The sequence below is a fragment of the Telmatherina bonti genome (genome assembly GCF_933228915.1).
Source record: "Telmatherina bonti genome assembly, chromosome: 1".
NCBI lineage: Eukaryota > Metazoa > Chordata > Actinopteri > Atheriniformes > Telmatherinidae > Telmatherina > Telmatherina bonti.
The window spans coordinates 4,179,355-4,204,763 of NC_136619.1; the positions used below are offsets into that span (position 1 = coordinate 4,179,355).

At 49.3% G+C, this 25,409-nt stretch overlaps 2 protein-coding genes across 2 annotated transcripts; both read left to right on the plus strand.

Annotated features, from left to right (window-relative positions):
• The first annotated feature begins 1,155 nt into the window (after positions 1–1,155).
• On the plus strand, positions 1,156–20,599 carry ankdd1a (ankyrin repeat and death domain containing 1A). The gene is made up of 15 exons (XM_079245431.1): positions 1,156–1,252; positions 1,504–1,607; positions 1,721–1,819; positions 6,211–6,309; positions 6,378–6,482; positions 6,585–6,683; positions 8,056–8,154; positions 9,847–9,945; positions 10,029–10,127; positions 10,614–10,712; positions 10,792–10,890; positions 11,339–11,434; positions 12,545–12,746; positions 19,018–19,149; positions 19,219–20,599. The coding sequence occupies exons 1-15, from the start codon at positions 1,219–1,221 to the stop codon at positions 19,278–19,280; spliced, it is 1,527 nt and encodes a 508-aa protein (XP_079101557.1). The 5' UTR covers positions 1,156–1,218; the 3' UTR covers positions 19,281–20,599.
• Positions 20,600–22,026: 1,427 nt separating this feature from the next.
• Positions 22,027–25,082, plus strand: znf414 (zinc finger protein 414). The gene is made up of 5 exons (XM_079238151.1): positions 22,027–22,146; positions 22,415–22,531; positions 23,400–23,505; positions 23,577–24,100; positions 24,451–25,082. Exons 1-5 carry the CDS (start codon positions 22,098–22,100, stop codon positions 24,603–24,605), a joined length of 951 nt encoding a protein of 316 aa, XP_079094277.1. The 5' UTR covers positions 22,027–22,097; the 3' UTR covers positions 24,606–25,082.
• The last annotated feature ends 327 nt before the right edge of the window (positions 25,083–25,409 follow it).

A 25,409-nucleotide genomic window follows, 5' to 3' on the forward strand; every position in this document is an offset into this window, starting at 1 on the left:
ATGAGGTGGAACGGGAGCTTCTCATCATGATGAGGTGGAACGGGAGATTCTCATGGTGATGAGGTGGAACGGGAGCTTCTCATCATGATGAGGTGGAACGGGAGATTCTCATCATGATGAGGTGGAACGGGAGATTCTCATCATGATGAGGTGGAACGGGAGATTCTCATCATGAGGTGGAATGGGAGATTCTCATGGTGATGAGGTGGAACGGGAGCTTCTCATCATGATGAGGTGGAACGGGAGATTCTCATGGTGATGTGGTGGAAAGGGAGATTCTCATCATGATGAGGTGGAACGGGAGATTCTCATGGTGATGAGGTGGAACGGGAGCTTCTCATCATGATGAGGTGGAACGGGAGATTCTCATGGTGATGAGGTGGAACGGGAGATTCTCATCATGATGAGGTGGAACGGGAGATTCTCATGGTGATGTGGTGGAACGGGAGATTCTCATCATGATGAGGTGGAACAGGAGATTCTCATCATGATGAGGTGGAACGGGAGATTCTCATCATGATGAGGTGGAACAGGAGATTCTCATGGTGATGAGGTGGAACGGGGGATTCTCATCATGATGAGGTGGAACGGGAGATTCTCATCATGATGAGGTGGAATGGGAGATTCTCATCATGATGAGATGGAACGGGAGATTCTCATGGTGATGAGGTGGAATGGGAGATTCTCATCATGATGAGGTGGAACGGGAGATTCTCATCATGATGAGGTGGAACGGGAGATTCTCATCATGATGAGGTGGAATGGGAGATTCTCATCATGATGAGGTGGAACGGGAGATTCTCATGGTGATGAGGTGGACCGGAAGATTCTCATCATGATGAGAACTTATGACTGGTTGGTTCTCAATTTATTTCACCGTCAATCGTCTGCAAGAAAAACATCATGCTGGAATGGAACGATACCGATACTGGCCTCGATATTGACACAGTGATACTTGGATCGACTGCAACTACAAGAAGGTGGTTCTGGGAAGAGGACCCCCGGTACTGGAGGTGGTTCTGGTGAAGGAGGGTGGGTCTACTGGAGAGTTTTCAGAGTAAAGTTTGGATGAGTCTTGGATGAGTGCTTTTATTGTGAAGGCGCAGACAGGAAACGCTGTCGGTTTGGCGTGTGTTTAATTTTACAAGAGTTTCTCTTCATGTCTGTAAAAGAGAAGCATCGGAGGTGTGATGAGAGAGCCAGGGGGAGAGAAGAGACATGGAGGACGACCTGGTGTCTGAGGAGGACATCTGTAAGTAACATCTTCCTCTGTCCCGCAGCCTGGATGTCCACGGACAGCCTCTGGGTTTGCCTGCTCCATCTGTCTTTAGCAGTTGTCGTTGTAGTCAGCAGAGATAAGATGAGAAGCAGCCATTAAAGAGAAGTTCTGTAACTTCCACCATGTTGTGTGTCTGTCTGAGGACACCGAGAGGCTTAACCCCCCGCCGTGGGGTCGGGTTCATCCCGGTGTCTGCAGACTTGTCCTGTGATTTTTCCACGCAGTGTTGTGGTCTGAGAAGGATTTCCACGATGCCGTGAAACGAAATGACACGGGCAGAATGCAGGAACTCGTCAGGAGGGGGGTGAACGTCCAGGCCAAGAACAAGGTAGGCTGAACCAGTTTCTGCTGCCAGTCTGTCTGCAGTTTCATGGCTCGGGATGACCTGCTCGCGCCTGTGTGTGTGTGTGTGTGTGTGTGTGTGTGTGTGTGTGCGTGCAGCTGGGGCGCAAGGCGCTGCACTGGGCTGCCGGAGCTGGACACGAACCGGCTCTGAGGCTCCTCCTGGAACACGACCGGGACGTGGATGACAAAGACACGGTACGAACTTTTCTCATATTCAGACCCTCCGTCCATCTGATCGGGACCCCCTCCAGTTCCGGGTCGTCCTCCTGATCCGGACATCTACAACCGGGTCGGGTCTCCTGTTCATTCTGGCTGTCAGAGGTAGAACAAGGTGGAGAGGTTCCTCAGAGACGTTTTACTGACATGAAGCATCACACAGTTGCTGCACATCCATGAAGAGAATGTCAGAAGCTACTCAGGATCTCCCCACGCAGACATTATTGGCATGGTGTCCATCAGCTGATATTGTAGGCTATATTTAATATTTAAATGTCAGATATTGTCCACAGAACACGGTCACATTGCCAGCAGCCTGAAGCATGATGGATCTACGCTTCCATGATGTTTACAGTAAATCCTGTAAATCTATAGACATGTTTGTAACTTTTAACTCCACTGATGATTTTACCACATTCTGGTATAAATCTGATTATCAGGGTTTTCAATGAACATCCTGTTAAGTTTGGCAGGTATAAATAAAACCTTCCAGCTCCATCCAGTGAAGGAAAAACAGAAACAAATGAAAAGAAGCTATAAATTTTAATAATAAATTTGCTCATTTAAAGAATTAATTATCCATCCATCCATCCATCTTCTGCCGCTTATCCGGTGTCGGGTCGCGGGGGCAGCAGCCTAAGCAGGGAAGCCCAGACTTCCCTCTCCCCAGCCACATTTGCCAACTCTGCGGGGGGGATCCCGAGGCGTTCCCAGGCCAGCCGGGAGATATAATCCCTCCAGTGTGTCCTGGGTCTTCCCCGGGGTCTCCTCCCAGAGGGACGTGCCTGGAACACCTCACCAGGGAGGTCCAGGAGGCATCCTGACCAGATGTCTGAGCCACCTCAACTGGTTCCTCTCGATGCGAAGGAGCAGCGGCTCTACTCTGAGCCCCTCCCGGATGACTGAGCTCCTCACCCTATCTCTAAGGGAGAGCCCGGCCACCCTGCGGAGGAAACTCATTTCAGCCGCCTGTATGCGAGATCTCGTTCTTTCGGTCACGACCCACAGCTCATGACCATAGGTGAGGGTAGGAACGTAGATCGACTGATAAATCGAGAGCTTCGCCTTCTGGCTCAGCTCCTTCTTCACCACGACAGACCGGCGCAGAGCCCGCATTACTGCAGACGCCGCACCGATCCGTCTGTCGATCTCACGCTCCATCCTTCCCTCACTCGTGAACAAGACCCCGAGATATTTAAACTCCTCCACTTGAGGCAGGACCTGACTCCCGACCCGGAGAGGGCAATCCACCCTATTCCGGCTGAGGACCATGGTCTCAGATTTTGAGGTGCTGATTCTCATCCCAGCCGCTTCACACTCGGCCGCGAATCGCTCAAGCGAGAGCTGGAGATCACGACCAGATGAAGCCAACAGGACCACGTCATCCGCAAAAAGGAGGGACCCAATCCTGAGGCCACCAAGTCGGATCCCCTCAACCCCTCGGCTGCGCCTAGAAATTCTGTCCATATAAGTTATGAACAGAATCGGTGATAAAGGGCAGCCTTGGCGGAGTCCAACCCTCGCCGGAAACGAATCCGACTTACTACCGGCAATGCGGACCAAGCTCTGACACCTGTCGTACAGGGACCGGACAGCTCGTACAAGGGGGTCCGGTACCCCATACTCCCGGAGTACCCCCCACAGGAGCCCCCGGGGGACACGGTCGAATGCCTTCTCCAGGTCCACAAAGCACATGTAGACTGGTTGGGCAAACTCCCATGCCCCCCCCAGGACCCCAGAGAGGGTATAGAGCTGGTCCACTGTTCCGCGACCAGGACGAAAACCACACTGCTCCTCCTCAATCCGGGATTCGACTATCCGGCGGACCCTCCTCTCCAGGACCCCTGAATAGACCTTACCAGGGAGGCTGAGGAGTGTGATTCCCCTGTAATTGGAACACACCCTCCGGTCCCCCTTCTTAAAAAGGGGGACCACCACCCCAGTCTGCCAATCCAGCGGTACTGCCCCCGATGTCCACGCGATGCTGCAGAGGCGTGTCAGCCAGGACAGCCCCATAGCATCCAGAGCCTTAAGGAACTCCGGGCGGATCTCATCCACCCCCGGAGCCTTGCCGCCAAGGAGCTTTTTAACCACCTCAGCGACTTCAGCCCCAGAGATAGGAGAGTCCACCCCTGAGTCCACCAGCTCTGCTCCCTCATGGGAAGACGTGTTGGTAGGATTGAGGAGGTCTTCGAAGTATTCCCTCCACCGACCCACAACGTCCCGAGTTGAGGTCAGCAGCACCCCATCTCCACTGTACACAGTATTGATGGAGCACTGCGTCCCCCTCCTTAGCCGCTGGATGGTGGACCAGGATCTCCTTGAAGCCGTCCGGAAGTCTTTCTCCATGGCCTCGCCGAACTCCTCCCATGCCCGAGTTTTTGCCTCGGCAACGGCCGAAGCCGCATGCCGCTTAGCCCGCCGGTACCCATCAGCTGCCTCCAGAGTCCCACAGGCCAAGAAGGCCCGATAGGACTCCTTGTTCAGCTTGACGGCATCCCTCACTGCTGGTGTCCACCAACGAGTCCTGGGATTACCGCCACGACAGGCACCAACTACCTTACAGCCACAGCTCCGGCCGGCCGCCTCAGCAATAGAGGCACGGAACACAGCCCATTCGGACTCAATGTCCCCCGCCTCACCCGGGACATGTTCGAAGCTCTGCTGAAGGTGGGAGTTGAAGCTCGCTCTGACAGGGGACTCAGCCAGACGTTCCCAGCAGACCCTCACAACACGTTTGGGCCTGCCAGCTCTGACCGGCTTCCTCCCCCACCATCTGAGCCAACTCACCACCAGGTGGTGATCAGTTGACAGCTCCGCCCCCCTCTTCACCCGAGTGTCCAAGGCATGTGGCCGCAGGTCCGACGATACGACTACAAAGTCGATCATTGAACTGCGGCCCAGGGAATCCTGATGCCAGGTGTACATATGGACACTCTTATGCTGGAACATGGTGTTCGTTATAGACAATCCATGACGAGCACAGAAGTCCAATAACAAAACACCATTTGGGTTCAGAGGGGGGGGACCATGCCTCCCAATCACTCCCCTCCAGGTCTCACTGTCATTGCCCACGTGAGCATTGAAGTCCCCCAGCAGAACAATGGAGTCCCCAGAAGGAGCACCCTCCAGCACTCCCTCCAAGGACTCCAGAAAGGGTGGGTACTCTGAACTGCTGTTCGGCGCATAAGCACAGACAACAGTCAGGACCCGTCCCCCCACCCGGAGGCGGAGGGAAACTACCCTTTCATCCACCGGGGTAAACCCCAACGTGCAGGCACCAAGCTGGGGGCTGATGAGAATGCCCACACCAGCTCGGCGCCTCTCACCATGAGCAACTCCAGAGTGGAAGAAGGTCCAGCCCCTCTCGAGGGTACTGGTTCCAGAGCCCAAGCCATGCGTCGAGGTGAGTCCAACTATATCTAGTCGGAACCGCTCAACCTCGCGCACCAGCTCAGGCTCCTTCCCCACCAGAGAGGTGACGTTCCACGTCCCTAGAGCCAGCTTCTGCAGCCGGGGATCGGACCGCCAGGGTCCCCGCCCCTTGCTGCCGCCCAGCTCACATTGCACCCGACCCCTACGGCTCCTCCCGCAGATGGTGAGCCCATGGGAGGCGGGGCCCATGTAACCCTTTCGGGCTGAGCCCGACCGGGCCCCATGGGCGAAGGCCCGGCCACCAGACGCTGGCTCTCGTACCCCGCCTCCAGGCCTGGCTCCAGAGGGGGGTCCCGGTAACCCGCGTCCGGGCAAGGGAACATTCATGCCCAGGTTGGTCGTCATCATAGGGGTAATAATAAATTTGCTCATTTAAAGAATTAATTAATTAATTAATTAAACAATAAAAACACTAAGCAATATGCTGATTAAAGCATTACCAACACAAAACCACTCACAACCGGATCAATCAGTCGGGATTATTTTCCCAGGAAAAATGTGCTGAGAGGGAGTTCTGATTGGATAACTTCAGGAATCTGCCAGACACAGATTAATTCAGAAATTCTGAGAATACAAGTGGGTTTATTAAAATGAGTGTGTGCTTGGAGATGAAAGTGAGGGATGATCTGGGTGCACACAGAAGGGGTTGTTTTGGTTCTTAACGTGGAGAATAAAACCTGCCAGCCTAATGATAAACATAAGAAGCATGTGGTTCATGGGAAACTGAAAGGAGGATGAATCTGCTGTGTTTGCATGTAAAACATAAAGTTTCAGCTCAGCAGAGACGTTGCGGAGATGTGAGCTCAGGTGAAGGTAGAGTCAGACGGATGTTGATACAAGCAGGTCACGTGACACGTCTGAGGCGAACCAGGATGTTCTGCTGCCAACGTGGCTTCTCTCTAACCGCCTTTTTTGCTGTAAATATTTATCCACAGTTTGGCATGAATGCTCTGCTTCTGGCTTCCTGGTTTGGCCACCTGAAGATCCTGCAGATCCTGGTTTCCTCTGGAGCCAAGCTGAGCTGTGAGAACAAAGTAAGAGCCTCTTTGTCTCATCACACTGAGGTTTTTATCAGACAAAGCTCACCGTCCGTCTCTGTCAGGATGGTTTGAGTATGCTGCATTGTGCTGCTCAGAGAGGCCACATCCGAGTTCTGGAGTTCATCATGGAGGACCTGGAGGACACCTGTCTGGACACAGTTGACAAGGTGACAAATGCAATCTGAAAAATCCAAACTTTAGTTTTTCCATCAGAATGAGAATTTGCGTCTTTGCACATGTATGAGTCCTGCTGACATGTCTCCAAGCAGTCGGGGAAGACAGCCCTGCACCTGGCTGCTGAACATGGACAGCTCCAAGTGGTGGAATTCCTCATTGGTCTTGGTTGCACACATGGTTTGAAGGATGAGGTATTGCTGTAACACACACACACCAAGACACTGATGCATATCAGATCAACACTGCTATCAAAGCTAACAGACGTGTCAGATAGTTTGACAGGTAAAGATGTTAGATTTATTTATTCTGCTGCTTCCAGGAGATTAAATATTTACCTTTTACAGTTTTCAGACTGAGGTGAGCAGCTCATTTCCCAAGAAGCAAACAAGGACCAACACGTATAAAACGTAGTTCCAGAGTGGTGTTTAGCATTGTTAGCAGCTGTTAGCATGTATAAAAAGTAGTTCCAGAGTGGTGTTTAGCATTGTTAGCAGCTGTTAGCATGTGTAAAAAGTAGTTCCAGGGAGGTGTTTAGCATTGTTAGCAGCTGTTAGCATGTGTAAAAAGTAATTCTAGGGTGGTGTTTAGCATTGTTAGCAGCTGTTAGCATGTGTAAAAAGTAGTTCTAATATGATGTTTAGCATTGTTAGCAGCTGTTAGCATGTGTAAAAAGTAGTTCTAATATGATGTTTAGCATTGTTAGCAGCTGTTAGCATGTGTAAAAAGTAGTTCTAATATGATGTTTAGCATTGTTAGCAGCTGTTGGCATGTGTAAAAAGTAGTTCCAGGGTGGTGTTTAACATTGTTAGCAGCTGTTAGCATGTGTAAAAAGTAGTTCCAGGGAGGTGTTTAGCATTGTTAGCAGCTGTTAGCATGTGTAAGAAGTAGTTCCAGGGTAGTGCTCAACTCTGCCTCTCTGAAATGCTTCATTTATACCCAGTCATGTTACTGGCCTGTCACTAGCTAAACTAGTAGATGCTCCTCCAGTTTTATCCGTTACTTTTCCAGCAGTAAAATGAAACATAAGATTATATTCCTCTTTAAATTTGAGGAGACTCAAACCTACAAACTCGTAGTCTGAAGCTGAAAACTGTAAAAGCTGACAGAATCACACTGTACCGAGCAGGTTGGATGATCTCACGAAGTGTGGTTCGGTTTTCTGACAGTGTGAAAGCAGACAAACCATCCCGTGGACCACAGGGAGAAGTGATGTCGAGCAACATGCTGGGTAGCTCGATGAATATTTTACTAGAAATCTTATGTTCAAGATATTAAAAACTAAATAAAACGCGCCCAACGCGGGCTAGAGAACCAGGTTTTGTCCTTCTTTGTTTTAGGCAGTGGTGGTAACAACTTCTGTAATTGTGTGTTTTCCTCAATAAACTCCTGAACAAACTGATTTTAATGGAAGATCAATCAGAACAGTTTCTCTGATGATGGTGGCTTCTTTCCTGGTAGATGAAAGCATGTGGTCTCACCTGGCTAAATTCCCCTCACACCCCTACAACTGTGTGAGGAGGCAGCTGAAGATGTCTGTCATGTCTGGATGTGTTGTTATTACAGGATGAAAACACTGCCATGCATCTCGCAGCAAAAGGAGGACATACGGAGATCCTGCAGAAGATCATGGAGACTGGAGTCGATATAGATGGTAGGAACATAGTAAGTATCTGGATCATGTCTGTACACATCTAGAGCTTGTTTCAGTTTCTCAGTTTTACCTGCAGATTTACTAGCAAGCGCCACACTACAGTTGTGTTAGCTAACTGATTTAAAGAGGTTGAAGGAAGAAGGATGTGGAATGGACATCTGAGGTGGCAAAGTAGTGAGCCGGTTGAGGAGACTCAGGATGGGAGTGCTGTATCTTCAGGAGACCAGTGTATGGAACCCCCCATATTATGAATAGTTTGAGCTAAGAAGGGAATGAGCTTGGCTTATACAGTAACACCTGGGACCAAGTTACATAGCCCTGATGTAGTGTATGCTCAGAGACTCTAGATGGTAAATCCACCATTATTTATCACATCTTCATCACCATCACTACCATGTTGCTAAGAGACCTCTATTTTCACCTGGACATGATGATGAAGACACTTCCTGTCAGACTTTCCACAAATCAGAGCGCTTAAACTGACGGTAACGTCCAATCAGGAGCAGCCAAAGATCAACAAGTGATGAGAAAAGCAGGAAAATAATGATCCTCTATGGCTGTAATAAAGCCAGGAAGACCTTTGGTATGCAGCTGAGGTGGAGGTGCTTTAGTGAAGATAGCAGGTAGATAGTAGCAGGAAGAAGTGGGAATGAGGAAAATGTGTAAAATGTGGAATTATATTCTGTTCTGTGTTTATTTTAATGGAGATAGGTTTTAAACTAAATGCAGTTTACAGATTTTCAGGTGTCCCACAGGGCTCTGTACTCGGCCCACTTCTTTTTCTTTAACGTGAACGAATTCCTGGTTTTGTGATACAGCAGTGTGTGTTAACATGAACCTGTCTGAAAGCTCAAGTCCCATTTAGCAAAAACTGTCTGAATATTTTGTAGCAATAAGTGAAATAAGTAAATAGTTTCTGTTGTGTTTGTTTTATTTGCCAATATTTTTTCCTGAAATCCAAGACTTGAGAAAAAAAATCTTGTGTGTTTTTTCTAGTTCTGTTAGTAATAAATCCATTGTTTTTTCTTCTGGATGCTCTTTATCTATTCATACATTCATTTTACATCATTTTAGCCTCAGAATCTGACAGACATGATGAAAATATCACGTCTGCATTTAAACATCACGTCTGCATGGAAACATCATGTCTAGATGCGGACTGGGGTTAAAGCTTTAGCTTCTATAGTACTGTATAGTATTGTGTTGCATATTGTATACATTTACACTGAACACAAAGCTTGTTTAGGAGTTTTAAAGGTTGAGAATAAAAGATTAATGTGTCAGGCTGCTGCCGACGCTTCTGCAGGATCATCTTGGTTGTTGGTTTCAGGGCTTAGTGATGCTGAACTGTTTTCATTCAGCTGCTTTCATCCTTCTTTGGATTCTGTCCTCATGGCTGCTGATGAGAAGCAGCCTTGTGCATATCATGATGTTGCCCTCACCGTGCTTCACTACTGGGTCTGGCTTGGCAGGGGATGAGAAGCTCCCTGGAGTCCAACCCAGAAAAATTCCTGTCAATGAGAAGCAGCAGGCGACATGCAAGAGAGGCTTCCGTGGACGTTGGGTAGTTGATTTGATGAATTAGATGATATTGAATCAGAGAAGTTCTGTCTTCTGTTTCCTGTTTGAGGAACGTATCCTGCTGGGTGAAGAAAGTTTACTTGGTGCTTCCTGGTGGCTGACGTGGACTTGTTCTGTTTCAGGATGGGCTGACAGCTCTGCACATGGCTGCAGATGGAGGTCACTATGAATGTGTCAAACTGCTGCTGGAATCTGGCTGTGACGTCAATGCACGAACCAATGTATGTCTGCTCACCTCAGCTGCTTGGAGACGCTTTTATTCTCATTTATTTGAAGCTTCCGATGTGTTTTCCTGCATGTGCAGAGGAACATGAACGCTCTACATTATGTGGCCCAGCGTGGCTTTGACAAAGAGGCCGGCTTGCTGCTGAATGCAGGCATCAGCATAGATGCTGTAGATAATGTAAGTTACATCTTTTTTTCCTCTCACTTCCCTGAAATGTAAAGACTTAAATATTCCCTTGTCAGGCTGGAAAACATACGCAGCGGAAACTTCACCCCTTAATGCTAACATTTATTTACAGCTCCACCTAAACAAACCAAACACAGGAAGTCGTAAAGAAAGAGCCTGGAATAAAATAAAGTTCAAGGCTTAAATAACCATAAATAAATAGAAATAAATAAATACTACAACAGATTTGGATTCAAATAAAAAAACCCATAAAAATTTAAATAAATTTTGGCGCAGCGTCCACCGTTTTGCACGTCTTCATGCTGGGCCGCACCGAGAAAGACAAGGAAGGAATTAAAAATTCATTTCTGATTTTTTTCCTTTAGTTATGATTATTTTTATATAATTATAAATAAGTGAAAGCAATGAGGGGTAAAGTTAATATTTGTTTGGGAAAAACAGAAGCATGGAAGCCGTCATACATGTGTGTTTTAACAGCAACACGTCACAGCACTCCACTCCGCCGTGTCCAACAACCACTCGGAGGTCGTCCGGCGCCTCATAGATGCTGAGTGTGACCTGGACGTCCCCGACAGTGTGAGTACCAACCCCCCAACATGAAGGCTGAACCCAGACGATGAATGATTGACAGGTCGCTGTATGTTGTGGATGACAGAGGCTGCAGACGGCGCTGCACATCGCAGCAGAGCACGGCCTGCAGGACCTGGCTGAGATGATGCTCATCTCCGGTGTTAACCTCAACCTGACAGACAAGGTACCTCACACCTCCACTCTGAGCATCCCAGAGAGCTGGAATGTTTGGCCCGGATGTGGCGCGGATGTGGCCCGGGTCTGGCCCAGGCTTATCATGTTGAGTAAATGTGTCTAGCCAAGACTCAGTCTCATGACCACCACATGTAGCCAACAAAGAAAACTTCACCTTAAGGAAGACTTCCTACCGTCTGTAAAACCACATCCAGCCCAACAGCTGACATCTGGACCACATCTGGCCCTGAGGAGACTGGCCAGTAAGCCTGGATTAAGTATCCTGGATTGGGACCAGACCTGTCTGCTCTCCGGGGTGTTGGGCTGTTACCGACTGCATCTTGTTTTCCAGCAGTTATGAGACTCCAAGCTCGTTTTGAGTTAAAAAATGAAAGAAAACAAAGTGGAAAAAGAGTCACATGATCAGTTGTGATGTCATCTTTCACTTTCGTAACCAGCAGGGGAAAACGTGTCTGGAGGTGGCGGCGAGGGGTAACCACGTGATCCTGGTTGACATGATCATCAAAGCCGACCGCTTTTATAAATGGGAGAAGGTGAGTGTGGACGTAAAGAGACTCCTCTGGAACAATCAGCTGCTTTCAGTAGAATAACGCGTTTAATTTAACATGTTTGATGGAACAGGGTAAAATGTTCCATCCTGCACTCCAATAGCAGCAGATGTTGCTGTAAAACCTCCATGTCCCGCGCTGATGGACCTTCCCAGATGTGGAAGCTGCCCACGCCATCGGCACTAATGCAACCCCATCCCATCAGAGATGCAGGCTGATAACAAGCTGGATGCTCCCTCTCCTCTTTAGTCTGCAGGACACGCCGTCCATGCTGTCCACAAACTATTCCACATCTTCATCCAGGTTTCCACTCAGAACATTTTAAATGAGCTTTGGCCCAGAGAAGACGGCGTGTTTCTGGATCCTCTTCACATATGATGGAGCTTAAACCTGCATGAACTGGGTTCACACTGGTTTCTGGAAGCTTCCTGAGTCCATGCACTGGTTTCCAGTTTCATGTCGGCTTTCAGTGCAGAAGATCACCAGCATTCAGCCCTGTCCTGGGCATACAGAGATTCATTCTGATCTGAATCTGTAGAGGATATTCTTCACTGGAAATGATGGATCTCCAGAGTCTGAGGAACATTTTCTGAATGTTCAGAACCAGTTTGTCTCCGACTGGTGAAGCTCTTTCAGTCTGAGAGCTCCTTTCATACGTAGTCATGTTTCTGACCTGTTGCTGGTGAAGCTGGTAAATGCTCCTCCAGATGTTGCGGATTTGTACCCATTACTTTAGTTGCTCCTGTTCCAGCTGTTTACAGATGTGTTAAAGCATCAGATCCATATTTTCCATCAGATGTTAAAATGTTTCCTCATCTGACTCGTTGGTTTCCTGCTACTGAGGACATTCATCGGTCACTGCATCTGGTTTATATTTGCATTTTACACGGACTTTTCCTGGAGTTGGCGTTGGACATTAGAAGAGAGGGAGATCCACATGGTAAAGGTTGAGAAGCTGTTGCTGAGGAGTGGTTGTTCAGATTGACGTGTCGATGTTTTGACCTCTTTCATAGGGAGGGAAAGATCCACGTATACAGAATGTAGAACATAGTAGTTTTGCTTTGTTTTTAAGAGGCGTTTCCTTTTTGGATTCAGGAGCAAGTGGGCAGCGAGCAGGACTGCTGGGCGGGACGACCTCTGAGCTTTAAACAGGACCACCAGCCAGAGACCCAGCACCTCCGCTCTGTCCTGTGGAGCCTGGCCACCAAGCACCTGTGCCGTGGGGAGTGGAAGATCCTGGCTCAGCACTGGGGCTTCAGCAACGCTCACATCCGAGCTATAGAACAACAGTGGACAGGTGAGCAGAGCTTCCAGTTCCATCTGGTCCAGTTGTGTACTGGGTCCAGTCTGGTTACAGAAACCCCCTTCTTCTCTTCGTTTGTCCGGGTCTGCAGCTGAACACCCATCCCAGCCTTTCAGGACACCTTTACTAGGTGTACATAAAGTAGCACAGTTTCCTTATTTGTCATTTTAATTTCACATTGGTCTGGTCTGTCATCATTTACAGGAGGGGGGAGGCATTAAGCTGCTGCACATTTTAACAACTGCTTCCTAAAATAATTTCTTTCACATTATAAAACGATGCTTTTGATATTCTAGATTGCGCCATCTGTTGGCAGAAGATTGTAGTAGCTCTGACTTGCTATCTTCATTTTTTTTTTTTAAAGTACAAAGTCTTCTCACATAGATATTCCCTCAAATTATGTATTTTTTCCTGAGGATTTCATGCCGGTTCGGAGGGTGTGCTGCAAGGAGGATTTTTTTCTGCATATTTTTGCTCTTTCAAGGCTTGTTATGATGAGTCTCCATGGCAACGAAAGACTTGTTTACAATCGGGATCAACTGATTAACCTCTCCCAAATCAGGATTATCAGCGAAACAACACATCAAATCCCGATGGAATTGAAAAGAAAGAGGAGAGGATGCAGAGCGGGAGTCAGAGAGCGAAGAAAGTGATGGAGATTTAAACCATTTCTCCCGACCGTCGTCATGGGTAATGTGAGATCGCTAGCTAACAAAACGGACGAGCTCGAGATGCTAACAAGGTCTCAGAAAGAATACAGAGAGTGCAGTATTATGGGCTTCACCGAGACATGGCTGCATGAACACATCCCTGACTGTAATGTGTCTGTACCGGGCTTTAAAACGGTCCGTGCAGACCGCAGTAGACAACACAGCGGAAAGCTAAAGGGTGGTGGAATTGCAGTGCTGGTTAACCAGCGTTGGTGTCATCCTGGACATGTTACTGTCAAGGAGAAGATATGCACAAGGGACATGGAACTGTTAGCTGTGAGCTTCCGTCCATATTATTTACCCAGAGAGTTTACCTGTGTTATTCTGGTAGCGGTTTATATAATACCTGGTACCGCACCAGACACAGCCTGTGATGTCATCAGCTCCGTCGTTGCTCGGCTACAAACACAGCATCCAAACTCATTCATGGTGATCTCCGGAGACTTCAACAACGTCTCCCTCTCTGCAACTCTACCAACATTCCAGCAGTTTGTCAGCTGCTCCACCAGAGAAAATAAGATGTTGGACTTATTTTATGCAAATATGAATAATGGATCCAGTTGTTCTGCCCTGCCTCCTTTAGGAAGATCTGACCATAATCTGGTTCTTCTCACCTCCACCTACAAGCCCATCGTTCAGCAGCAACCAGTCATCACAAAGACTATCAAAATCTGGTCTGCTGAAGCTGAAGATGCTCTTAGAGGAGGCTTTGAGGCTACAGACTGGAACGTCCTCTGTGAACCTCATGGAGACGACATCAACGCCATGACTGAGTGTGTGACAGATTACATAAACTTCTGTGTGGACAGCATCGTCCCAACAAGAACAGTGAGGTGCTTCCCCAATAACAAACCCTGGATCACCAGTGAGCTGAAAAAGCTGCTGAACATCAAAAAGAAAGCCTTCAGGGATGGAGACAGGGAGTTATTGAGGGCAACACAAAAACAACTTAAAACCCAAACTAAGAAGTGCAAGGAGGACTACAGGAAGAAGTTAGAAAGTCAGCTCCAGCAGAATAACCTGAGGGATGTGTGGTCTGGAATGAAGAAGATCACCGGCTTCAAGTTAAAGGGGGACCAGCCTGATGGAGGTCTGGACAGAGCTACTGAGCTGAACATATTCTTCAACAGGTTCAGTTCACCCCCTACCTCCAGCCCAACAGACCACACACCCTCCATAAGCCCACTGCTTTCCTGTCACGCCTCCAATCTGTCACCCTGCAGCTCAGTCATGGACCAGAACACAGCTTCATCTCCCTCCACATCAGGACATCCTGAGACCTCCACCTTGTTTGTCTCCTGCAATCAGGTTAAGAAGCAACTTGAGAAACTGAACCAGAACAAGGCTGCAGGTCCAGATGGTGTCAGTCCCAGAGTTCTCAAGACCTGCTCAGAACAACTATGTCCGATTCTCCAGCACCTTTTCAACACCAGTCTGAGACAAAATAGAGTCCCAGTGCTGTGGAAAACCTCCTGCCTTGTTCCAGTGCCTAAAAAAACACAACCAGCTGAACCAAGTGACTACAGACCAGTTGCCCTGACATCTCACATCATGAAAGTCCTGGAGAGACTCTTACTGGCTCACCTCAACAAGCAAGTAAACACCTTTCAGGACCCATTCCAGTTTGCATATCGTAATGGACTTGGGGTTGAAGATGCCATCATATACCTGCTCCAGAGAGCACACTCTCATCTGGACCATTCAGGCAGCACTCTGAGGGTCATGTTCTTTCATTTCTCAGTGCTTTTAATACCATTCAGCCTGCTTTGTTATGTGAGAAGCTCCATAAATTCCAGGTGGATACCTCCACAACCACCTGGATCTATGACTACCTCACAAACAGACCACAGTTTGTGAGACTGAAAGGTTGTGTGTCTGAGATGGAGGTCAGCAGCACTGGTGCACCACAAGGAACTGTACTCTGGCCATTCCTCTTCACTCTGTACACCTCAGACTTCCAGTACAACTCTGAGTCCTGTCATCTGCAGAAATACTCTGATGACTCTGCAGTTGTGGGGTGTATCAGGGATGGACAAGAAGCAGAGTACAGAGAACTGGTCAGTCAGTTTGTTAAATGGTGCGGTGACAATCATCTCATATTAAATAGCAGCAAAACAAAAGAGATGATTGTTGACTTCAGGAGGAAGAAGAATAAACAAAGCACTGTTTCCATCCTGGGAGAGGAGGTGGTGGAGGAATACAAGTATCTTGGAGTTCAGCTGGACAACAAACTGGACTGGAAATGCAACACTGACTACATCTACAAGAAAGGTCAGAGCAGACTGTACTTCTTAAGGAAGCTGAGATGGTTTAACGTCTGCACCAAGATGTTGCATATCTTCTATAAGTCTGTTGTGGAGAGTGCAGTCAGCTTTGCAGCATCTGCTGGGGTAGTAGCATCAGAACCAGAGACTTGAAGAGAATCAACAAACTGATCCAGAAAGCTGCTTCTGTGCTTGGAGTAACTCTGGAGCCGCTGGAGCTGATTGTCCAAAGAAGAATGCTGCACAAGCTGATGAAGATGATGGAGGATTCTTCACACCCTCTCCACAACACAGTGATGAAACAACAAAGTGTGTTCAGTGAGAGGCTTCTTCAGGTCCGATGTAAGACTGAAAGATACAGAAGATCATTCCTGCCAGCAGCCATCAGCCTCCAGAACAAGACCTCCTCTAGTTATTATTATATACTGCAATATTGGATTTCACTTTGGGCAGCACAAGTAGAGAAAACAGCCAGTGGACCGTCCACCCTCGCAATTTGCATCATTTGTCTCATAGAAACACTACACTATAAATAATGGTGTTGATGTTCCCAAACCTGAGCCGTGCGGAACTCCTCGCGACGCCATGTTGGAGTCGCTTCCACACAAACAAACTGCCGTCTGCATGAAGGCGTTCTGACCTGCAGGGAGGAGGAAGGCGTTCTGACCTGCAGGGAGGAGGAAGACGTTCTGGTCTGCAGGGAGGAGGAAGACGTTCTGACCTGCAGGGAGGAGGAAGGCGTTCTGACCTGCAGGGAGGAGGAAGGCGTTCTGACCTGCAGGGAGGAGGAAGGCGTTCTGACCTGCAGGGAGGAGGAAGGCGTTCTGACCTGCAGGGAGGAGGAAGGCCTTCTGACCTGCAGGGAGGAGGAAGACGTTCTGGTCTGCAGGGAGGAGGAAGGCGTTCTGACCTGCAGGGAGGAGGAAGACGTTCTGGTCTGCAGGGAGGAGGAAGACGTTCTGGTCTGCAGGGAGGAGGAAGACGTTCTGGTCTGCAGGGAGGAGGAAGACGTTCTGACCTGCAGGGAGGAGGAAGGCGTTCTGACCTGCAGGGAGGAGGAAGGCGTTCTGACCTGCAGGGAGGAGGAAGGCCTTCTGACCTGCAGGGAGGAGGAAGGCCTTCTGACCTGCAGGGAGGAGGAAGGCCTTCTGACCTGCAGGGAGGAGGAAGACGTTCTGGTCTGCAGGGAGGAGGAAGACGTTCTGACCTGCAGGGAGGAGGAAGACCTTCTGACCTGCAGGGAGGAGGAAGACCTTCTGACCTGCAGGGAGGAGGAAGGCGTTCTGACCTGCAGGGAGGAGGAAGACCTTCTGACCTGCAGGGAGGAGGAAGACGTTCTGGTCTGCAGGGAGGAGGAAGACGTTCTGACCTGCAGGGAGGAGGAAGACGTTCTGACCTGCAGGGAGGAGGAAGGCCTTCTGACCTGCAGGGAGGAGGAAGGCCTTCTGACCTGCAGGGAGGAGGAAGGCCTTCTGACCTGCAGGGAGGAGGAAGACGTTCTGACCTGCAGGGAGGAGGAAGGCCTTCTGACCTGCAGGGAGGAGGAAGGCCTTCTGACCTGCAGGGAGGAGGAAGACGTTCTGACCTGCAGGGAGGAGGAAGGCCTTCTGACCTGCAGGGAGGAGGAAGACGTTCTGACCTGCAGGGAGGAGGAAGGCGTTCTGACCTGCAGGGAGGAGGAAGGCGTTCTGACCTGCAGGGAGGAGGAAGACGTTCTGACCTGCAGGGAGGAGGAAGGCGTTCTGACCTGCAGGGAGGAGGAAGACGTTCTGGTCTGCAGGGAGGAGGAAGGCGTTCTGACCTGCAGGGAGGAGGAAGGCGTTCTGACCTGCAGGGAGGAGGAAGACGTTCTGACCTGCAGGGAGGAGGAAGGCGTTCTGACCTGCAGGGAGGAGGAAGGCCTTCTGACCTGCAGGGAGGAGGAAGGCCTTCTGACCTGCAGGGAGGAGGAAGACGTTCTGACCTGCAGGGAGGAGGAAGGCGTTCTGACCTGCAGGGAGGAGGAAGGCCTTCTGACCTGCAGGGAGGAGGAAGGCGTTCTGACCTGCAGGGAGGAGGAAGACGTTCTGACCTGCAGGGAGGAGGAAGGCGTTCTGACCTGCAGGGAGGAGGAAGGCCTTCTGACCTGCAGGGAGGAGGAAGACCTTCTGACCTGCAGGGAGGAGGAAGACGTTCTGGTCTGCAGGGAGGAGGAAGACGTTCTGACCTGCAGGGAGGAGGAAGGCCTTCTGACCTGCAGGGAGGAGGAAGACGTTCTGACCTGCAGGGAGGAGGAAGACGTTCTGACCTGCAGGGAGGAGGAAGACGTTCTGACCTGCAGGGAGGAGGAAGACGTTCTGACCTGCAGGGAGGAGGAAGGCCTTCTGACCTGCAGGGAGGAGGAAGGCCTTCTGACCTGCAGGGAGGAGGAAGACGTTCTGGTCTGCAGGGAGGAGGAAGACCTTCTGACCTGCAGGGAGGAGGAAGACGTTCTGACCTGCAGGGAGGAGGAAGGCGTTCTGACCTGCAGGGAGGAGGAAGACGTTCTGACCTGCAGGGAGGAGGAAGACGTTCTGACCTGCAGGGAGGAGGAAGACGTTCTGACCTGCAGGGAGGAGGAAGACGTTCTGACCTGCAGGGAGGAGGAAGACGTTCTGACCTGCAGGGAGGAGGAAGACGTTCTGACCTGCAGGGAGGAGGAAGACGTTCTGACCTGCAGGGAGGAGGAAGACCTTCTGACCTGCAGGGAGGAGGAAGGCGTTCTGACCAGCAGGGAGGAGGGAGGAAGGCGTTCCGACAGCGCAGACCTCGACCAAGCCCACAGAATTCTTCTTTTTGCTCATGTTTGTGGGGATTGTTGTGGAGCTGGAAGTTCTGATGGCAGAATGGTCACTACTTCCCCATAGTGAAGAATCTGTTCAAACGTTCCTGGAAGCAGGCGGGGATCCGGATTTGTTCAAATATTCTTCCGGATCGTTCCAGAAGTTTCGTCTCTTGTTCCTGATTCCATCAGATTTACCGAACAGCTGCTGAAAATCCGTCTTTTAGAGATTCAGCTCTTTGAGTTATGATCCGGTCTGTTAGATGAAGAGGAGCCGTGCAGGGTCACCAGCACCATGTTGGTGTTTGGAAAGAAGTTCATTTGCTTCTAAACGCTGAACAGCAACAAGATCTGTTAAAGCAGGGCTACACTGACCTGGGTTGATGTGACCGTCTGATGTAAATATTCAGGTCTGGAGCCGCCTTAGCGGCAGCAAACAATCCGTTTATCTGCGACTGAGACGATGCGTCACATCTGGCCTGAACTTGCAGGTATGAAGAGCTTCAAGGAGCATGGTCACCGCATGCTGCTGATCTGGCTTCACGGAGTGGCGACGGCAGGGGAGAACCCCGTCAAAGGTCTGTACGAGGGGCTGGTGGAAATCTCCCGGACGGACCTGGCAGGTAAATCTGGAGGTGTTTGTGACTGTGGGGGGGGGATGGTGGATGGACTGATGTCTTCTGTTTTCCCAGAGAGCATCCGGCAGAAGGCAAACACAGAACCCAGCGCGCCCAAAATGTGCTCGGCCATGTGAGCCAGGACGTGGGAGTCGAGCCCGGATGCCGCCGTTCAGTGTGGAGAAGTCGGTTTAGCTGCAGGTACCCAGACTTTTACCTGGAGGGGGGGGGGGGGCTGCAGGCTTTACGGTTCAGCAGCTTGGTTCCACGCAGACTCCCGAACCTCTGCAGGCCAGTTCTTGGTCCCTTCTATCAGTTTTATTCATGTCTCGTTCTGAAAAGTCTGCTGGTGATCAACTCCCTGTTGCTTAGCAACCCTGCACCGCTGCATCAAACACGACTACGACTGAGACACGAGCACATGTCCCAACACGTCCACCAGCATGTCCACCGTTCCTCTGGTTGTTCTCAGGGTTTTTATAGCGTCTCTCGTGTCCTCTCTGGGGACGGACTTCCCTCAGGATCTGGGAATCTGTTTCGCTCTGACGGTTTGTAAAGATGAAGATCACGACGTTTCCAGCTTAACTAGTTCAAAGATCTGTACCGATCCCATTCATTAGAGGTAAAGTCTCAGAAGACACATGGCTCAGGCTGGACGTGCTGTCCGGGGAAGACCCAGAACATGAGGAAGAACGTCTACACATGCCAGCAGGAAGCTGAGGCCTGCATGCAGCATGGAGACGTTTGCAGGAACATCTGTACTGAGTTTGGGGGGGTGGTTAGGGTTAGTGTTCAACAAACTGCAGACAGCAACACCTGGAAGGAGGGAGCAGGAGAAGCTCACGATGCACCAGGAGAAGGTTGAAAAGTTGTCTGGAGGGGAGTCTGGACCACGACCTCCACTCTGGATTAGTTAGTAGGCAACAGATCCCAGAAACCCCATCGGAGGTTCCCGCCTAGGAAAACCAGTCCAGGGCAGAGCTGGGACACAACACAGAGCCCTGAAGCTCCCAGGACTCTACTCCGGCCGGCGTGAGGATGAGGTGAATACAGACATCTTCATGTTGATGACGATAAAATGTTTCTAGATGCTCCTCCCTCCAACATCTGGATGGCTTTTTCCTGCCTGAACGTCCGTAGAGTCGTTTCTCTTCCTGAAGCTCCGAGACGTTGTCCAGCAGACTCGCCACGTTTGGACGGATTTCTGAACGATTTTCCACCTCTTTGGTTTGGTGATTATCTGGTAAAAATGGCAGATTAAATATCATTCAGGGGGAAGTTTCTTTCATTTCTCCCATGTTTTTATGGACATGACGAGTGTTTTACTGACTGGGGGCCTGGAGACAGAGACATGCTCCAAACAGAGAACATTGACCCAGATTCTGTGGAGGACAGAAATGTTGAGCCATTTTTATCTCTTCAGCTGTGATGAAAATGTTCTGAATGTAAATATGAGAAGTACATGCGAGCGTTGCTTGTTTCGGGCCACATGAGCTGCAGATGAGACATAAATAAAGTTACTGGTGTCGCTTTAAAATAAAGATTATTTTTGCATGAAGTAAAAACGAATAAAAAATCTTTACTAACGTCATATTTCTACCTGTGTTTAGGATTTATTTATACTTTTTATAAACCCTGTCCTGTATTTATGCATCCCAGTACTGCTGGGTGTAACGCAGAATGGTTTTTACTGGTTCACAGAATCTTAATGATAAAATGTAAGGTGGAGATCTGTGTTTTTCATATGAAGTAACGGTTGCCTGTGTGGGTAAAGTCACATGACCTCGCTACGCCCTGCTCCTGCACATCTCTGGTGATGAGAGATTATTGTGGAAAGATTTATTTTCCTCAGTCTATCACTTGTTTTGTATGTGTCAAGGCAGAATAATGTGAAATATGCTCCTGTTAATGAGATTGAGATGAACTGGATGTCCTGCGTGTGGGAACAGAACACACACACACCTCCATTCCACACCTGAAAGCTGCAAACCCACTACCAACACGACTTCTAGAGAGGATCAAAAAACACTGATCAGCTGCTGGCTGATGCTGAGGATCTTCCTGTGTGTGTGTGAAGGCAGTGATGCTCCGTTTCACACACTTTACACTGTGTGTGTTTTGCACACTCCCAGAGCCGACAGAAAGCTTGTGTTTGTCCTGAAGTGTAAAAGCCGAGTAGCGAAGACGAGTCTTTTCTTTTCTGCTGTAGCCTCATGTTTCTGGGATCAATGGAATCCATCATGACAACAGATCTGTGCTTCAGACTGATGTTCACCACATCTGGATGTTCTGCCACCATGCCGTGTAGAATTACCCCATGGGGGGGGTGGAGGTCACGGCCGGGACCTTTTAGTTCCAGCAACAATCTGAATGAAGCTGAAACCCAACATGTTCATGCTGTAAACCTGCTGGATGAGCTGCCTGTTGGACTGAAAGGAGCAGAGAACTGTTGCCACGGTTACCTGTGAAACTATTTCAGACCAATCAGAATCCAACGTTTAACCATTTCGTCTCTGCACCGATCATCGTATCGATCAGGTATTGAATACAAATCAAGCAACATTCATGTTTGTTTGTGACCTTTAGGCTTTGTTTATGACAGGGGTGGGCAACGTCCTCGGAAGCGAACTTCAGCCTCGTTTTTAACTTAGTGAAAAAGTCCAAGAGTATTTTATCAACCTTTTAAAGAGTGTCGTTATCAACATGAAGAGATTCGGCAGCACAAAGGAAGTCTAGAGAAACATTAAACCTTGACAAAGCAGATTTCTGCCTTTTGAAGTCAGAAAACAAATGTAAAATGTTTTTGTGACTCTGGAGGATCAACTGACTGAACAGACCGACCCGGAAGTTCTTGGCAAACCGCGGGGGCTTGTGGGTACTGTAGTCCGTTTCTGCCAGTCCGGTTTCGCGCGTCCACTATTGTCGTTTCTGAGAACTGGACCGGGTCTACAGCCATGTCTGCGGGCACCACCGTCCTACAAACACCCGAAAATGGAAATGGAGGTTTGCAATTGTGCTTTAAAATCACAAAATGGCGCACAGTTTTCCTGTTGAATTCCGGAGCGAGCTAGTCACTTAGCATGCTAGCATAGCAAGTAGCTCCAGGAGAGTTATTATTAATTATTACTTATATTAATTATTAACCTCGTTAAATTAATCTGTTATAATAATTCTGTTAAATTAATCTGTTAGGCCAATAATTCTGTTATATTAATCTGTTAGGCCAATAATTCTGTTATATTGGTTCAACTGTTTTTTTTATTATTCCCAGTTTCAGGGATCCAGCGGATCCCGTGTCCGATGTACGGCTGTAAGCGGGTCTACACGGAGACCAGCGCCCTGCAGAGCCACGTGAAGGACCATGAGATCCCAGCTGAGTCCCTGCCCGGTGGGTCCGGTGGTCTCATGCGGAACCTTTGTCTTCACACGGAGCAGGGATGCGAAGTGTTGCTCCATATTTACTCCCTGGAGGCCCGGAGAGATAAATATTCACTTCACTTCGTCCCAGCAGCCGGTTATTGACCTGTTTGTCCATTTACTGGTCCAACTGGTAATTTCTCACTGGTCCAACTGGTGATTTCTCACTGGTCCAAATGGTGATTTCTCACTGGTCCAACTGGTGATTTCTCACTGGTCCAACTGGTAATTTCTCACTGGTCCAACTGGTGATTTCTCACTGGTCCAAATGGTGATTTCTCACTGGTCCAAATGGTGATTTCTCACTGGTCCAACTGGTGATTTCTCACTGGTCCAAATGGTGATTTCTCACTGGTCCAACTGGTGATTTCTCACTGGTCCAACTGGTGATTTCTCACTGGTCCAACTGGTGATTTCTCACTGGTCCAACTGGTGATTTCTCACTGGTCCAACTGGTAATTTCTCACTGGTCCAACTGGTGATTTCTCACTGGTCCAACTGGTGATTTCTCACTGGTCCAACTGGTAATTTCTCACTGGTCCAACTGGTAATTTCTCACTGGTCCAACTGGTGATTTCTCACTGGTCCAACTGGTGATTTCTCACTGGTCCAACTGGTGATTTCTCACTGGTCCAACTGGTGATTTTTCAGTTGAATGAGTGACACTTTAATCGAAGAGAAACCATCATTTCCACACTGACTCCGTTTCAATGTCTTCCTTTGCTTCTTCACCCAAACAGTTTAAGACTCGGACAGAGATGTGTTGTTGCAGGAAGCTTTGCTGTCGTTCTGGTGCTCTGATGGACGAATCTGACCAGAGAACTGCGTCTTCCTTTCAGGTAAAGTGTTGAGGTGTTCCACCAGCGGCTGCAGCGGTTCCTTCCCTAACATGCAGAAGCTAATGGAGCACACGAGGCAGCACCACAAACCAAACATCTACTTCCAGTAAGTAGTCCTGTCCCATGTTTTCGCTCCCAGTTTCTTCGCGTCACAAAGCGTTGCTTCTGTTTCTGCAGGTGTGAGAGCTGCCGTACCAAGCTGCGGTCCTACCGGAACCTGCTGGGACACCTTCATACCTGCTCCAAAGTGCCACGAGGCAAACCAAAAGCAGCTGAAGCAACACCCCCCATCCTTACAACCCCTAACACCTCAAAAACCAACCCCAAGTCTGTGGACCAGGCCCCCCCACAGCTGGAATCTGTGTCTTCACCCCAGCAGGTCCCATTTCAGATTGCAAACACAAATGGATCCCTTCCTGGTGCTGTTCCACAGCCAGGCTCCTCAGAGCCCCCTGTCCTTGCCCCCCCCATGTTGCCTGTCCTGGAGCCCTCCCCTCCACAGCTCTCCAGAGCAGCCGCTCAGCCTCTGCTCAGGATGGAAACTGCTGATGCACCCGCTGCTATAAAAGCATTTCCTGATGTTCCTGACGTCCAGAGGCAGTTCCAGACGCAGACCAGGTGTTCCGAGGCCGCCCCCCCTGCTCCGGGATCCGCGACCTCCTCTCCTCCAGGGTCTTCAGCCGTCTGGAAGAAGAATCAAGGTGAGTTTCGCTGAGGTTTGATCTTGCTTGTTGAAAAGTCGTTGACGTTCCAGAGGTGTGAAACTCCTCAAGGGTCGGCGTCCTGCAGGAGTTTGTCTCCACACTCCGATACATCTGACCAGAATAAATGAACAGGTTGACAACAAGCTGATGGATCCATTTGATTTGAGTCAGGTGTGTTGGAGCAGGGAAACAACAAAACCTGCAGGATACCGGGCCTGGAGGACTGGAGTTCGACACCCTGTTCCAGACGGTCTGAGTCGGCAGCAGACGTCCGTAGCAACACGTGGAAACGCTGCTGAAGCTTTCTGTCTTCTCTCTGAGGCCAACCTGTGTCCTTTGTGTGCTAGGCATGGCGTGCAACAGGCGTGTCCTTTGGGAGCACACCAGAGGACGCTACACCTGCGTCCAGTGTGGACACACGGTAACGAACCGCAAAGGGATGACGCAGCACATCAAGAGTCACCACAGCGGCAACAAGGCTGCAGAAGGCGGCGGCTCGTAGCGCTCGGCCAGAGCAGACCAGCGTAAACACGTCGTTCCAGAAGCCTAACCTCGGCGGGCGGAGGGGAAGACGTGCTGCTGCATGATGGGAAGGAAATACAAGCGTGCACGTGCTTCGCCGTTTGTCCCTACTTTTATTCACTCTGATGTTCCCCGAGAGACGACGGATTTGCGTGTCGTGATGAATCGATGGTCATCAATAGATCTGAGCAGAACTGTGTGTGTGTGTGTGTGTTTATGGTAACGTCACCACCGTGGCAGCTCAGCAAGTTTTACCATTTTGGTGTGAAGTGTTTCTGATGGTAGAGATGATTCGGGTCTTGTCCCACAAACCAAGAAGTTTTCCTCTGATTCGTCACTCCAAATGCAGATTTATGCGTCGCACACGATTCCTAAAGATGTCTGAGCAGAGTGTCGATGTGCACGGCTGCACGTGGACGACCGGTGTTACATAAACCAAGCAGAAGTCTGCGTGGATGGAAGGTTTTCTCCTGGCCGGGGGGGGGGGGGCTCTGAGAAACAAACCCAGTTCAGTTGATTCTGTTTGTTTTGGTGTTTCATGTTTTCTAACGATATTATTTCAAACTTGTTTTTTTATTGAAATAAAAGTCTGCAGATGGATAAATGCCTCGTCTTTGTTGCCACGGTGATAAGTTTCAGCTACTTGTCTCCGTGTGGACTGAAGTCACCCCAACAGATCAGAGAAGAAAGAAGCGGAGGGCAGAATGTGGAAGAAAGTCCTTCAGAGGAGATTCAGTCTTTAGGAAGGAAACATTCCGGATCATTTACAGGTTTTCATAATTAA

Excerpts from the sequence above, each read along its gene's own strand:
- ankdd1a (XM_079245431.1), top strand. The coding sequence starts at position 1,219 with ATGGAGGACGACCTGGTGTCTGAGGAGGACATCT. Across the intron at positions 6,310-6,377 it reads AGCTGAGCTGTGAGAACAAA|GATGGTTTGAGTATGCTGCA; the intron begins GTAAGAGCCTCT and ends CGTCTCTGTCAG. Across the intron at positions 11,435-12,544 it reads GCTTTTATAAATGGGAGAAG|GAGCAAGTGGGCAGCGAGCA; the intron begins GTGAGTGTGGAC and ends TTTTGGATTCAG.
- znf414 (XM_079238151.1), top strand. The coding sequence starts at position 22,098 with ATGTCTGCGGGCACCACCGTCCTACAAACACCCGAAAATGGAAATGGA. Across the intron at positions 22,147-22,414 it reads ACCCGAAAATGGAAATGGAG|TTTCAGGGATCCAGCGGATC; the intron begins GTTTGCAATTGT and ends TATTATTCCCAG. Across the intron at positions 23,506-23,576 it reads AAACCAAACATCTACTTCCA|GTGTGAGAGCTGCCGTACCA; the intron begins GTAAGTAGTCCT and ends CTGTTTCTGCAG.